General features: G+C 40.0%; 1 protein-coding gene across 3 annotated transcripts in view; it reads left to right on the top strand.

The window, feature by feature from the left end:
* LOC103366807 (collagen alpha-1(XII) chain-like) overlaps positions 1–16,088 on the top strand; it is a 154,064-nt gene that overhangs the window by 69,736 nt on the left and 68,240 nt on the right. For all 3 annotated transcript variants that reach the window (XM_008294637.1, XM_008294636.1, XM_008294638.1), the window contains 13 exons: positions 2,066–2,195; positions 2,331–2,470; positions 3,004–3,133; positions 3,698–3,837; positions 3,941–4,070; positions 4,160–4,299; positions 6,604–6,733; positions 8,353–8,492; positions 10,497–10,626; positions 11,252–11,391; positions 11,590–11,719; positions 14,130–14,269; positions 15,606–15,735. In XM_008294637.1, the coding sequence (XP_008292859.1) occupies positions 2,066–2,195; positions 2,331–2,470; positions 3,004–3,133; positions 3,698–3,837; positions 3,941–4,070; positions 4,160–4,299; positions 6,604–6,733; positions 8,353–8,492; positions 10,497–10,626; positions 11,252–11,391; positions 11,590–11,719; positions 14,130–14,269; positions 15,606–15,735 (1,750 nt within the window). The remainder of the gene's footprint in view (positions 1–2,065; positions 2,196–2,330; positions 2,471–3,003; positions 3,134–3,697; positions 3,838–3,940; positions 4,071–4,159; positions 4,300–6,603; positions 6,734–8,352; positions 8,493–10,496; positions 10,627–11,251; positions 11,392–11,589; positions 11,720–14,129; positions 14,270–15,605; positions 15,736–16,088) is intronic.

Here is a 16,088-nt window from a genome sequence, read left to right as displayed (position 1 = left end):
CACACAAAGCAAGTAGATTTCCAGACAACAGCAAAATGCAATAAGGCTGCTAAAGACTCGGAGGTGTGCAGCCTGTCGTTGTGTAACTCTTTGTCTCACTGCTTACTAAAGCTGCTCCTGAATGTTCATTACTCCCACCAATACCTAAAACGGATCCTTGGGGAAGAATGAACACAATGACGTGTTTTACTGGTGCACTGTTAAACAATCAGCTCTGATCTTGGCATTTGAGTTTCATGTGATTGAGTCACAAAAAAGCCCATATTTCTACAAGTGAAAACTTATAATGACAAGTAGCGGCAGTAGGAAATACTAGCATTAGCAGTAACTTAACACAGCTCTGATACGACTGGAGTTGAATGGAAAAAACACAGTGGGGCTTGTATCAGTTAGATAAAGTAGTAATAGCAGCATTGGATGTATGCATTGTTTCCTCTGACTTTGAACTAAGCCTGTGAGTGGTGGACAAAAGTCACTGCAAAAACAAAAGCAGATCATAAATAAAAATCAGCATATCATGAAAATCCTAAAGATTACAAGGTTACCTTGCTGTTTTTGTAGATTTCATAAATGTAATAGACTGTATTTTGTTACACGCTTCCTTATGTTTTGGTCTTGTATTATCTAATTGTGGAAAACGTACAAATAAATAGCTTCCATTTTAAATGCAATGTCACTTTCTGCTCAGATGAAGTATTAGCTGAGCGAAAACTCACTTACTTGCTGTAAATGTACTTACTTTAGTTCACACCATTAGTTGGAAAAAACTAGATTAAGTTGATGATTAGACAACAGGAGAAGAACTTCATGTTTTAATCAAGCAATCCCTCAAATACTTTCCTTCAAGGTGCGATTCGGGGCAAGTGACAGCAGAAACACATTCAACAGTCAGCACACAATACAACATCCAGTACAGACATAAAAAGTAAACATAATGGGGGGAAATAAAAAAGGGCATATCCCATCCATTTAATAGTCTCTGCGTAATAGTTTTAAATAAAACCAACCTTAGTATTATTTGTTTTACAAGCTGGGGATGCATTCCTGAAGGCATCATCACAAACAGATATGTTTCCCCTGTGAATAGCTCTCTGTAGTCTGTTCCCTGTCTGTCGGACTCACGGATTTAAACCAACAAATACATTTAAAAAATACTTGCATTAACCTTTTATAGAGCACTTCTTAAAATACTTGGAAAATGAAAATGTCAACCCTAGGGTGTTATTAAAGGATATTTCATGATATTTTGACTTTTGTGACTTTAAAAGAAAATGCTGCAAATGATGATTAATAAAGTTATCATATGTGGTAACTTGCCCGTCTACGGTAAAAAAAAAAAAAAAAAGGGAATTTCTAATAAATAAAAGATAAAGTAACAAACTGCAAAAAAACATTTATTTAGAAATATTTTAGTTTGAGGTAATGATACTTACACAACCAGTAACAAAGTATTTATAAAGTGCTTGGCAAGTTCATTTAGTACCATTTTTCTTGGGTTAGTGTTATTGGCACTCATCTCAAACAATAAATCAAAGTGGAGTTCAATGCAAACCAGTAACAAAGTGTTTATAAAGCACCTGGAACGTTTGTTTAGTGACGTTTTTGTAAGGTTGTGATACTGGCAATAATATAAAAACTAAATCAAAGTGCACATGGTTCTTCAAGCTCCAGGAGAGGCACAGGGTGGACATGTTGAACGTCCAAGGAAGTTACCAAACATGGTCACTAAAAACACCACAAAGGGTTAAAACAGGTAAAATATGTTTACAAGTATCCTCCTTTCTACCTTGGAGGAGCGAATATATTTTTAATGTGATCTTGTAACTTATAACTTCCTTGTTCAAGCAGAACAGCCCTATATTTCCAGACATAGACACAGACTCCATTACCACTACCATATGTTAATATTGTCATGTTATTCTTTGCCAGAGACGTGTGTGCTGGCTTTGACATTCTTGTTCATGAGTCAGCCACCCGTCACTTAGCTTTGATGAACTGCTTTGCTGCTCTGATGTGGAAATGTTCCTCTGCCGACTCTCACTGCTGACATGTTTCCTGTGAACAGACGCAGGTTGGAGGGAAGAAGACGAGCGCTGTCCTGCCGAAGCTGGAGCCCGACACTCCGTACACCGTCAGCGTTGCAGCTGTATACGCCACTGCGGTCAGCAGAGACATCTCCGCAGAAGGAAAAACGAGTACGAATCTGATTCACATCCAAACACAGAGCATCTTAAGAACACAGTTGATACTGTGCTGCAGTCAATTAAATAGTTTATGTAAATAGTTTCTGTTGTTGCTTGTGGGTGAAGTACATATTTGTGTTCCTTCAGAACCTCTGGGCGGAGTGAGGAACCTGCAGGTGTTGAACCCGACCATGACCACCCTGAACGTACGCTGGGAGCCGGCTGAGGGCAGAGTGAAGGAGTACAAAGTCATCTATGTTCCCGCCGCCGGAGGAGCTGAGAGCATGGTAGGACTGGTAGGAACACCGTCAGCTTCCTGTCAGTCGGGACTGTGCAGAGATAAATCTGAAGCTGAATTTTTCACCTGTGTGTTTGACAATGCTGACACTATAAAATCTCAGTGAAATCTAAAGTCTCTATATAATCCAAAACATGCTCTTCCATTAATGTTTGTGAAGATTTCCCAAACTGGACTCATAATTTCCTCTGTCTGAATCTCAGAACCTCTCGCTAATATTTTACCCTGTTACTTGATTCCAGTATATTGTGTAACAAAGCCAAAATATTAGCTGCTACTGATTAGCGCATATTGTCAACAGCCGATTATAAATATGATGTATTTCACAACACTCTTGTATGCTAATCACATGTGCTAATCCCGTCTTGTCTCCTATCCATACAAATGAATGGCCTGGAGCATTTGGGGGCTAACCGGGCTTAATTGAACTACCTCTAAACAGTTTTTCATTGTTATTTCTAGTTGCATCTTTATTTCTTGGCCTGGAAGAAGCTAATTTGTGCAATTTCTCGTTCAACTCAGGAAACGGTGTCAGCAGGCACAACCACAACCATCCTGAGAGGCCTGCAGCCCGACACCCTCTACACTGTCTCTCTGGTGCCAGTTTACGCTGCAGGAGATGGAAAGATGATGTCTGAAAATGGAAAGACAAGTAAGGCTGAATCCTAAAACAGCTAGTTCTTGTAGCAATCAGGATGCTTCTAAAGTCATGAAGATCTATGTGAAGTAAACTCTCTGTTATGCAGCCTATTTTCTTTCCAGTAAATTAGTTAGAGGACAGGGGAAATGTAGCTTTGTATGAAGAGTTATGTTATGCTATTTGTTCAAGGAGCTCCCTGGGAATTGTTTGCAACACAAGTTTGCTAAATAATATGACCTTAAATATCTATTTAATATGTGTCTTTTGCAAACAAGAGATAACGAATAACACACAACACATTTTGACCTAAACACAAGAGGAACCTTACTTCAAAACATGTTAGTTGTGTTCATTAAAAAGGGGATGTCATAAAAGTTTGAGAATTAAATTAAACTGGCTTGCACAAATTAACAACACCTTCATTTTATTGATCCATAAATAGGCTCGTTACTCCTCAAGGTTTCCCAGGATAAACATAATTGGATCATGATGTCAACACAACAGATTGAAATGGTTTATTCAGGGTCTTCAGGTCCAAAAAACATCATGAGAAACCCGAACTGCTGTCTTGTTTAGGGCCTTTGGGAGGAGTGAAGAGCTTGATTGTGAAGGACCCCACGATGACGTCTCTGACTGTGGACTGGCAACCAGCTGACGGAGCTGTTCGCCTCTACAAGGTCTTCTATGTGCCGACTGCTGGTGGGCGAGAGGAGATGGTGAGACTCTACATCTTTCAGGAGGTTAATTAAGAGGTAGCCAGTTATGAGGCTAAGCATTTAAATGTTTTTTTTTTTTTGTATTTTTAATCTTGCTAAACAGGAACAAGTTCCTGCAGGCACCAACTCCATCATCCTCAGGAACTTGTTGCCTGATACACAGTACACAGTGTCAGTGCTACCGGTGTACCCTGCCAGGGAAGGAAAACGCCTATCTGAGGATGGAAAGACATGTAAGTTACTGGGGTGCTGCAACATTTATATGTAGAATATTGACAGAAACACATCCTCACCAAATGGCTCACCATTTTTCTGCTCTTAGTGCCTTTGGGTGGAGTGGGTGGAATGAGGGTGACCAACCCGACCATTACCACACTCACTGTAAACTGGGATCCTGCTGATGGCAACGTTCAGGGCTACAAAGTGATCTATGTTCCTGTAGATGGTGGACTGGAGATTGTGGTAAGATCCTCCCACTCTTCATACAGAGTTCATATATAAAATGTGGTACTGAATAATGCCCTGTTTTCTCTACGTGCTCTGTAAGAACACAACCAGAGGGGGGAGGGGAAGCTAAATCACTGCTCTTTGTACTGTAACAACTCTGATGATTATTTCATCAGAATCTGCAAAAACCGCAACAGATATTTTCTTCTCACTCACTGAATAATTCTGATGGATTCAACTTGTTCAATAGCAAACAGCAGCAAATGTTAAATTAGCAAAACAGAGAGAAACAGATCAGAAAACCAAGACTTTTATCTTAAAATAGGATCCAATTCAGAACATGCAAAGTTACACATAAAGGTCTGGTAAAGGTAAGTTATTTGAAGTAAAGTCTAGTTAAGTTAACTAGGGTCAAAACAAAAGAACTTGTTTTTAGTTATGTTAAATTAAATCAAGTTAGCTTGAATTGAGGTTAACTTTAGTCAGATCAAGTTAAACTGAATTAGTTTCAATCCAGTCAAGTTGAATTGAATCATTTTGAGTTGCTTTAGTCGGAGTCAAGTCTAGTTAAGTTGAGCTGAGTCTAGTCAAGCTAATTTACCTTGAATCAAGTTGTATATGTCAAGCTAAGTTAGTTGGGTTAGCAGAAGTCGAGTCTAGTTAAGATGTCAAGTCCAGTTAAGTAAACTTGAGCAGAATTGGATCAATTTAAGTCAAGTCAATCAAAGTTGACTTAAGTTGGATTAACTTTAGTCAGTCTTAGCAAAGCCAACTTAAATCAGGCAACTTAAATGAAGTTGTAAAAGTCAACCAGAGTCCGCTTCAGCTGAGTCACAAAAAGTTAACTTTAGTTTAGTCAAGCTAAGATATCTTGAGTTAAGTTAACTCAAGTCAAGTCTGCTGAAGATAACATGAGGCCAATTCAGTAAACTGGAAATTGAATTTGATTTTTGTGTGAGAAAACAAAATGAGGCAGTAATGATCATAATAAAAATAGGAAGAAAAAGAAGAAGAAAGAAAGCTAGTTTTCCTGGACTGTTGCATCATTATATCAGCACACATTAACCATTACTATCTGCATTTCTCTGTGACGCGCCCGCTGCTTGTTGAAACAATAAACATAAAGACATAATGTGACTCTGACAGGCTAGTTATGTAAACTGTGCCTCCCAGGGGTTTTGTACTTAAAGAAATTCTGGGGAAACCTTTTAATGCTTGTAGTAAAAATCTTGTCAAATGTCAGAAGGAACTGTAAAACAAAATAATAATAATAAAAAAATATATTGGTTGGAGAGTTAGTCAGTTTTGACATGTCGAATGCACTTTACAGCAGAAGTTAATAAAAAAGCTGTCAGACTCTGTCTGAACCGTCGCGCCTCAAAAGAAACAGAATGATCAAAGGTTTCAGCAGGGATTTAGTGATGTCATGCTTTTTGACAGAATAATCCCATCACGCAGTTGCCACACAATAGCTTATAAATCTTTCTGGCAAAGTGGATTCGTCATTGTTGTATGGCATATGTGTGGGGCTAATTTTTCTGGAGTGCATCTTGTACCGAACAAGTATGTGTAAATCCTTCCATCAGTGAGGTTCAGGCTATAAAGAGCCCTGAAATAACATCTGTAAATGCAGCTGACTGATGATTTGGCTGCTCGGGGTTGTCTGTTTAGAAGTGGTTCATTTGTCTCTGCCGATTACACAACTTTTACCCCCCAATTAGTGTGTCAGAGTGAATTTTACAGAAGAATTTTAACTCCCTTGCCAGAAGAACGTTCGCGCTGTTCATATGGGTCCATGTGTTGCCTTTTCAGTTAAAAAGAAAAACAGCAAACAATACGCATCCTGAAATATTTGGAATTATTTCAGGTAAACTTAAATTTGCATTGTTTTCATACAGAAAACTACAAAAGCTGCACATACAATATGTAAAATAAATAATATGAAATGTCTTTCAGTATGTTTACTTTTGTCAAAGTTCAATTAACTTGCCTTCCCAATTAGTTAGTGGGCTGTAGCCAAACTATTTTGAAATTTAAATAAAAACTTTTTATGACTTTAAGACAAAAAAAAAAAAAGTGCAGATATTCGGTAGAAAAATTTTGTAATTCAACAAAATACACTCTTTTAGCTGTTAAGTAATTTCAGTGCAGTAAACTGATATGCAGTTTTTGTGAGACCCAGCTGATTCCTTTGGGGGACGTTTGTCTTTTCATTTGCTGGAGGTCAGAGGTCACAGCTTTTGGGGCTGGTAGGAATTTAGCCTCTTGGTAAAGGGCAGTTTCATGGAGTGTTGATTTCACCACGTGTGTCTTTTGTAGGAGCAAGTGTCAGAGAGCACCACCTCGACCGTCCTGGAGAAACTCCTGCCAGACACCCGATACACCGTCACCGTGGTGCCCGTCTACGCAGAGGGAGACGGACCAACCATTTCTGACACTGGCAAGACAAGTGAGTATCCGTGGCTACGGGCAGCATGCTGCTAAAGGTAACCTGCTTCCATCTGAACCTTCAAGAAAGAAAGAATTTTTTCTCAGATTCTTAATGAGCAAGGGCTGCTTCAGGGCTGCTTATGGAAGAAGACTGATTACAATGCTTTGCAACTGATGAAGATGAATAAAATGCACTGATCAGAATCAGAATCAGAATCAGGTTTCATTGTTTCAATTACCTTTCAAATGCAGACGTCCAGTAGAAAGTACACTTTCTGTGGGAAATATTCTTCGGCAAATGTTGGTTATGGGTACATTTTGGCCTGTGAGTCCAACATCACCATTCGTCTCTGCTACTGTGCAGAGCCAGGAATAATTTTCACAGTTTCCTCAACTAATAGTTGGACATGTTAACAATCAGTAGTCAGTAAAAATAAGCACATTGAAGCACATGCAGTCAGAGTCCTGCAGATCCTGAATGTTAGCAGCTACAGCACTGACACTCGGCTCCCAGTTTGCGCTAGTGTTTCATGATGGTTAGCATAGCGATAGTTTAGCATTACCATGTGCCCCAGTTGCTAGCCGAACCAGACAGCAACACGACAACAACACAGGACAATTTTCACAACTTTATGCTGCAGAGTTCATCAACAATACTGCCGCAGTTAGCACAGCCAGGCGGGCGGTGACTTTTTTCTTTCTTGGATGAGTGTAAGGTGCGCTTGTTTTCCAGATTGTGCAGGTTGTACAATCAGTTAGCGTACACGCCTCTAACTCTGTCTCATTTGTGGTGCAGCTGTGATACATCGTCTGACAGCACGTCCCTCATCTTCTGCATTATCAGTTAATCTATTTTTCATCACTTACTTGGCAATTAATGGATTAATGATTAATCATTTACATCCCAAGTGCAGAGTCTTATTTCTTTCTCTGTGTGGCTCTTATTTTTGTTTTCTCTTGTAGCGTCTTTTATGATGTAGTTAATTGTCTAATTTGTTCCTGATTTTGTCTTGTAGCTGTTACTTCCTCTGTGAAGTTGTTCCTTATCAGTTGTGTCAGATTTTTTTCTTATTTTTATTCTCCAAATAAAAAATAATTAAAGGAGTGAAGACAACTTTATTTATGTATGACATTTCACACCCGAACACAGTTCAAAGTGTTTTACGCAGCTAATGAAAAGCATTGGACAACTATCAAAATTGAAAGCAATAAAAAGGAGACGTAAACCATGTAAGATATCATAAAATTAAATTAAAAATTAACATAAAATGAAGTAATATAAAATTAACAAAGCTAACAGTGTCAAATGTGTTTTATTAATAAAAGTAAGGAAGTCTTTTATAGATAACACTGCTACTGATGACTTTAGCAGGGAGTCATTTTAGTGACAGGCCCAGAAAATTACCTCCCAGTTGTAACACAAATATACAAAAGCGTCAATCTCAGTAACAGCTGAATAAAACTGAGTCTGAGCCAGCAGACCTACAAGTAAAGTAAACTAGAAAACAACTGTTTTCTTGGCAACCAGCATCTGAATAGACTGTCCCCTGGATACCAGTAACCTCTGTCCAGACAGCAGCTGTGTGATGCTCAGGTCCAAGTGCTGACTTGGTCTTCCTGTTTTGTGTCTCTGCTCAGAGCCGCTGGGTTTTGTGAGGAACCTGCAGGTTACAGATCCCACCACCAGCACCTTGAACGTACGCTGGGAGCCCCCTGAGGGAAACGTCCGCGAGTACATCGTGATCTGGGTGCCAACTGCTGGAGGAGACCAGGACGTGGTAAGCCCTCATCTGATATTCTTTCACCAGTTTTGGCGCATTTGCAGGATGAGGTGAACTTTGCTATAAACCAGGAGATGCTGGAGATGGAAATCTGCCACTTCAATTTGTCAAAATTTGACAGTTCCAGATGTTGGATTTTCACCAGAGGCTGAGTGCTTCATTCATGACAGCCTGAAATGTGACATGAGATATATTTATTGTAATTTAAACCACTTGTGCCTACTAAAATTAACAATCCTCTCTCTGTCTCTCTGTAACCGACCATTATTTATTTTTTTATTGTGGTCAAATTTGTATTTCATCAGCCTCTTGTGAATAAAGTTTGGTTTTTAGATGTTTCTGTAATGCATTTAAAAAGACTTTGCCTGTGAATTTGCATCCATAATATTAGTGTTTCAGATTTTATTTGCATTGCTTCTAGTATTCTGAGCAGTTTTCCGTTCCCACTATTTACTGTATGATTTTGCAGTAATTGTTCGAACGGGACACATTACGGGAAATTGCCCCTGTGGCCCCATATCATCAATTGTAGTAAATGAATTAACTGCAAATGTTTCAGGGAATAGGAACAACTAGAGCGCAGCATATGCTGAACTGACTGGTCCTGAATTTATGCCTTGAGGCAGATGACCTGCTACAGGATTCTAGCCAAAGTATTTTGAAGTTGCCAAGTGTAGTCTTCAGTATGTGCTGCAACCAATACATAATGTATGTAATGCATGGTGTCTGAGGATCCAAGGGATCGGTCGGTATCTAGAACTCACTGCTGTGCCAGGACCCAGTAGAGGGGTTAATGAAGGCTTGATCAAGATCTGTACACTCACTAATTATGGCAGGCTTGATGTCAAATGCAATGGCTCATACAACTGATGCAATGTTCAGTAATCTGATAGAAGATCAGCATGTCATCAGAGATTAATATAAACTATTCAATACTACAAACAGTAGAGAAAAAAAGGCTGCTCCTCCCCTGTATTGTTTACTGTTTCGTTGTCAGGCTGTTTATGGTCACAGTGTTCCAGTTTTTTCTCACTGAAGATGGAAAGTTTGCTTGTTTCTGTTGATTTGATGTCAGTAATGACAGAAGTTAAATGTTTTACGTTAGAAGCTTTTTTGTGCAGGTCATGACTGCATTACAAAGAAGGTACAAAGACAGTTTTTAAGTAAGAGCAGGTACTGTACTGCATGACCAAATCTTAGTTTTTGGCCTCAAATTCAGGTTTTCTCAACACAAGTGGAGAGGTGCCAGTGGTGTGAGATGATTGCACTTGTTTCCAAGGCCGTTTCATGCAAGAGCTCTCATTTCTTGTTCTGGCAAAGTTGCAATATCGAGATATCAAACGAGTAAAACCACTGGATAATGTTGTTTCCTTTAAAATCTACATTGTCTTACAAGTAATGGAAAACATTTGACAGTGAAGAGGGATTGTTTAACTTATTTGTAGTTAAGTTTCAATTGTTTACTATAAAGCAGTGACATTATCTTGACAGGTTCCATTTCAGTACCCTCAAGATTATGTCACTTGGTTCCAAAAATGTCGTGAAATAAGATAATTTGATTTGGAAACAACTAAAATTATCTCAGCCTGTTGGCAGATTTTATGAGGCTTACTATTAGATTAAGTGGACACAGAGCAAATTTATATTTGCAGCAGGAGTGCATGCAGACGAAGGCAAACAGTCCTTCTTGCTGACAGTTTGGAGCTTTGTTTAAAGTCCCAGTCTGTGCCGGGACAGTTTTTGAAGTGGTAGCTTTCTGCTGAAATCCATCTTTATCTCGGAGCTTTTACTGTTCCTGATACTGAGCTGCACAAAGACAGTTACTGACTGAAGCTGCATCCAAGAAAACTGGGCTCACAACACACGAAAATGTGACATCGTTCATTCTGAGAGTCTTTCTGAGTTTGCCAAAGCCTTCTTTTCTTGGCTGTGGCCTTTTTATGATTTCTCCAAATCTCAGAGTTCACCCAGTTCAAAGTTGCTTATTTCCTCCTCAACCAGGACTCAGTGTCTGGAACCACTACCTCCACCGTCCTGAAGAACCTGGAGCCAAACACAGAGTACACCGTCACTGTGGTGCCCGTCTACCCTGAGATGGAGGGGAAGCCCCTGTCTGAAAACGGGAAGACAAGTGAGTCTGCTGGTTGATTTGCTGCCAAACCTTATGGCCTCCAGAAATCAGCTCACTGAATGTGTTTGTCTTGTTTATATAGAAAAACAATAGAATAACATTGAGTACTTACTTGTCCACATGGACGCATGTATGACGTACTGATTGATAGGACACTGTAAATTATTAAAACACAAGGAAAAAAGAGGAAAAAACTAAGAATGAAAGACAAAAAATGTCAGTGATGCAGCACCAGTGCTTTTCAAACTGCATTAATCAGCAGTTTCGTGGTAATGAAAGACCTATCCTCACACTGATGTGATTTATCGTGTTTGTTAAAAATGCCAGGTGTGTTTGCTTTAAGAACCAATTCAAAACTTTGAGGGAAAGAAAAGATTTCCTTTCTTTTGGAACAGCAGCATGACTGTGGATTTTCAAAGCTGTCAGCACTGAGGTTTGAACATGATGTAGCCCTCCTTCTCAGCCTGCCTTCCAACCAGGGCTGGACGCAGGTCTGGGTTTGGGTTCTGGTTTTGAAGTGGGCTGTTATTTAAACGACTATCTGAGAAGAGAGAGAAACACAAGACAATGAGGTGTCATCATTTTTCCCTGAGAGCTCTAATTCAAACCTGCTCGTTTTCCTCAGATCCTTTGGGTGGAGTGAAGAACCTGCAGGTGATCGACCCAACCATCAGCACCCTGACGGTCCGCTGGGAACCAGCAGTGGGGAACGTCCGAAGCTACAAAGTCTTCTACGCTGCCCAGCCAGGAGGAGAAGAACGAATGGTAGCAACTGTTTACAATGAAAAAGAGACTGTTTATACAGACTTATTTGAGGGTTTATATCCAGGTTCAGTTACCACTTACTTACCCTGTAAAGACCAGGGAGCAGCCTCTATTTGCTGGATTCATTGTGGACACATTCTCACCGTAATCACATCAACTGTTAATGTGCTGACGGAGGTTTAAACATTTCGTGAACAGGAGGAGGTGTCAGGCGGCACCACCACCACCATCCTGAGGAACCTGGACTCCGACACTCTCTACAACGTGGCCGTTGTTCCCGTGTACCCGGATGTGGAGGGCATCAGGCAGGCTGAGAAGGGAAAGACAAGTGAGTGAAAGATTCAAGACATTCAGTTCTTGTCCACGTTGACGCACAGTGAGTGCAGCAGTGGACACGGCTCACATTCCTGCAGGCATGTGTGTCTTGTTCCAGAGAGAGTCGAATAATCAAATGTGCAAATACTCCTCATGCTTTGTGTTGGATTGTTTATGTCAGATGGGACTTTAGCAGATGAACCAAGACAGGAAGGAGTCCAAGAGTGAAGTTTTCTTTACTCTGACGCTGATGCTCTTCAAATCTGGTGCACTCTGCAGAACTGAACACTGAGAATTATGTTGAACTTTTTGTATTTTTTTTTTTACTCAGTAAAATACATTTTAAAAGGATTTCTGCTAGTTTAAGACCATTAAACCCTGTACACGGCACCAACTGCTTGATTCAAAGTACCAGGATGTGGGAGATAACAGAGACTGGAAACTAATAATGGGATGTAATTTAGGAGACATTAAAAGGACAGAACTTCTTTAATACTTACGACGGATCTCACTGGTGGGATTTCCTGAGATGGAGTTACGGTTAAAGAGTCACTTTGATTTAAGTCTGCAAACAAAACACCAACGTCATCATGAACCAAACAGATTTCAGTTTGTCTGTAGTCACATAGATGGGGTTCTGTTTCCTCTCTGACAACAGTTAAAATCTGTACAAAACATGTTTAGCGCAGCAGTTCCACCACCTGCTGCCATTTAGACCATCAGCTCACAGAGATTCAACATCGCACCAGCTACTTCCATTTAAGCGAGCGACCCCGACCTCGCCAAACATTTTCCAAATGATACTGTGTGTTTTCAGATTTATTTCCTGCAGTTATTAGTTTGGACTGCTTTGGAAAGCTCTCCCTGATGATGCATTCAAAAACTATGACATCCAAAGAACCCATATTTTATTGCAAGACTCAGCAACTATAAAACTCCCATTATTCTTTTCACGCTATTGTTTGCAAGATTTATTTATTTACTGGATCTTTGTTTTTATTTGAACTTTATTTTTTATTGCAGCTCAGAACAACTCTCAGACACAGAGGAGATGAATTTTACAGAGAACAGAACAAAACAGAAAATTAAACAGAGGTGCTGTTAACGTCAGATCTGCACACACACCTCCTGTCCATCTTTTTAGAAACATCTCATGTCCCTGTCTCACGTCAGTGTTTCATACCTGCAGTCTTACATAAATCTCACAGTCCAGTATTCTGGCTTTCTCTACCCTTGGCGCTACATAACAAGATGGCAAATGAAGCACAGCCAATGTAGTAACTTTGTAGATGACAGTTTAAGCAGTCAGAAGACTCCTTAAATATGTGGTCTTGGCTGCATGATGTAACACAACTACTTACTTTAAGAAGTCTCATATTTCAGTTCGTAAAATGTAATTCTTTGTTGTGATGCCAGCAGAGGTAAACATCTTGATCATGCTGCTCTGATCTAAACCCACTTTACTGTTTCTGTTTTGGCTTTAAACAGGAGACTGTTGTCAGACTTTTAAATTCAGAGACCATATTCTTCACAGAAAACTTGAATCATATATTCCTAACAGAATAGCTTGCACTGTAGGGACCTGAGATTTTTACATTTGTATCTATCGTGCAGCACCAGTACCATCATTTATTACGTTCTACCGCACAACAGCAAGCCAAAATATCCACACCACAGTCATAAAGAACTATCTGCAACCACAAGAAGGAACAAGGAGTCTTGCCACAGATGGTAAATCTGGTGATCTTTTCAGCAGCTGACTGGTAGTTGGAGCAGTATGCATGCACACATCACCAAAAGTACGGTTTTTAAAATGGTGTTTGAAATAACATACTTTTAGCCAAAGAAAGTGGATTTTATTAGAGGACTGGCATGAACCGAAACCACTGGCTGCCTGCAAAACCTGCCAGTAATGTAAAGTAAACTCAGTGTCTAGTTAATGCCCTGAAATATGAAAATCCATCTTAAACGTATGATATAACAGACAATGAGGATACAGTTCTTGTTTATATGAATGTCTGCGGCTCACATAGGAACGTAATGAATGCCGGAAAGTTCAGGAAACTTCCCCGACTCCCATACATCTGGACACTCCTGATGTGGTAAACCCACCCATCTGGTGCGCCCTGCAGGATAAAACAAATGCTAAGGAATATTTGCAGCAGTTATTGGTACTGTTTTTTTTTTCTTTGAGGAATTCTTTTAAGTCCAAAAAAAATTAATACAGATGCTATGTCCCCATTGAATCGCAGACAGTTTAGACTGTCAAAAGAAGGAATAAAGACTCTGTGATTGACAACCTCCCCGACTTGGAGACATCTGTTTCATCCTGATGAGGTGAACCCCACCCATCCGGTGCACCCTGCAGGATGAAGCCAGCAGCGAGGCTTGTGTCAGGCTGTGATGTGTTCTGTCTCTTTCAGAACCTCTGGGTGGAGTGAAGAATCTCCAGGTGACTGACCCCACCATTAACTCCCTGAGGGTTCGCTGGGAGCCGGCCGAGGGCGACGTCAGGCAGTACCAAATCATCTACGTCCCCGCTGCCGGAGGAACCGACACCATGGTTAGTTTACATGTCCAGATATTATCCTGGGGATGACAGTGGAACTTTGTCTCCTGTCAAAAAAGACAGTTCAAGTTTCTATACCTGTTACAGCTGCAGTGGTTTCCATTTTATTTATGTTTTGCTGACGTTTGATCGTGAATTCAAATATTTTGCTGCATGAATTCCCGCATCTGCTCTGGCAGCCGGTGGTCCAAATAAACTGAATCAAAGCTGACAAAATTCATTTCAGTGTAACTTTTCTTAGCGGGATGACAGAACAGCACATGAGCGTGCTTCATTAAGCTGAAGTCTTATATCTTGCTTGACTGTTTCATGACACAAACAACATAATCACAATCATAATTCTGTTTATGACAGAGGGAATGGTTGCACACACAAGTCACTGAGAGTGCTTATTATTATTATACAGCAAAACATATTTTATGTGCTACAAATTGTTTCATGTGCCACAAAACATTGAATTCTTCCACAGTTTCTTTAGTTGTGCGCTCATTGTCAAACATTAGTGGAGAGTTAGAGACTGGGATGAGCTCATGTCGTGTGTTTGCTCACTCTATTAGTCTGTTTACTCACTAAGTTAACTTCATTTATGTCTAAGATCATAAAACAATCATATTGTTGTTTTTTTCTACAGTATAAAAGCCTAAAGCTCACTTTACAAATTCGACTTAACGATACTCATGTGACTTTCATTCTCCTGCTGAACCCTGTAAATGTGGGCCTGTTTCAAGAGTCCTTGGATACTGGAACGTTGGAACAGTGGAGTGGCTTTGCTGTTATGATTAACTGAAAACTACGGCAGTCAGTGAAGTAACAGGAGACAGACAGAGTGAATGATGGACGTGGTGGGAAGTAAAGTATTTGCATTGAAATGTAAGGAGGTTTAAGTCTTTATGGTTTAAGGGGTTTTAAGGAGTGTTGAGACAAGATGTAAGGTTCAAGCAGAGCAGCCAAAAATCTAGAATATTATTACATAACGTGCCCCTAAATCTAAACCAGGGGAGGCTTGAATCGAGAACCATAAGTAAGAGAAAGATTGAAGTTTATGTCTTCATTCTTACCCTCAAACTTCACTGACCCTTCCTCTGCAGCCTAGCATTGTTCAAATGCACAGAGCTTTATTGGAAATTTGTGAACTTTCCAAAGATACCAAACATGTCAGTTTGATTTTTGGGAAAATGTCTATAAAATGCACACAGGACATCTAGAATATTCCTGTTTGAACTTCTCCACCAAGTGAAAGTCTATGTGGAGGTCTTGAGGCTTTCTAATCTCTGTGGTGAATGAGATAAATGAAATGAATTTTTGTATACATTTATTTTGTTCTTTACAGACGCAGGTGTCTGGGATGACGACCAACACTGTGCTGAGAGAATTACGTCCGGACACTGAGTACAAAGTGACACTGGTGCCCATCTACTCCGACGCGGAGGGAAAACGCATGTCGGAGAACGGAAAGACAAGTGAGTTCAGCTGAGGTGGAGCAGCTGTGTCCACATCTGGTTCACAAAGAGCTTTGCCAAAACTTGTCCCAATTAGTTTGAACCACTGCAGAAAGGGCCCATTTTCAGAAGCGATCCCAATAATCAAATCGAAAATTCAAGATTACGACCAGCGATATCTGACAGCTGTTTAAAAGAAACTTGTTTAAGAGAAAAGTTCATTCCAGTCCAGTCCAGCTTTCGAAAGCACCAACAAGGTAATTTGGCAGCAACAGCTTAGATCAACAAAGAAAAGTATTTGAAAGTCAGCAGATGTGACTTTCCTGTGATTGAGGCTTGACAGCAGACTGGATGAAGCCACCCTGAAGCGGTAA

The sequence above is a fragment of the Stegastes partitus genome, unplaced genomic scaffold (assembly GCF_000690725.1).
Source record: "Stegastes partitus isolate 25-593 unplaced genomic scaffold, Stegastes_partitus-1.0.2 Scaffold982, whole genome shotgun sequence".
Lineage (NCBI taxonomy): Eukaryota > Metazoa > Chordata > Actinopteri > Pomacentridae > Stegastes > Stegastes partitus.
This window is presented reverse-complemented; position numbering and strand designations above follow the sequence as displayed.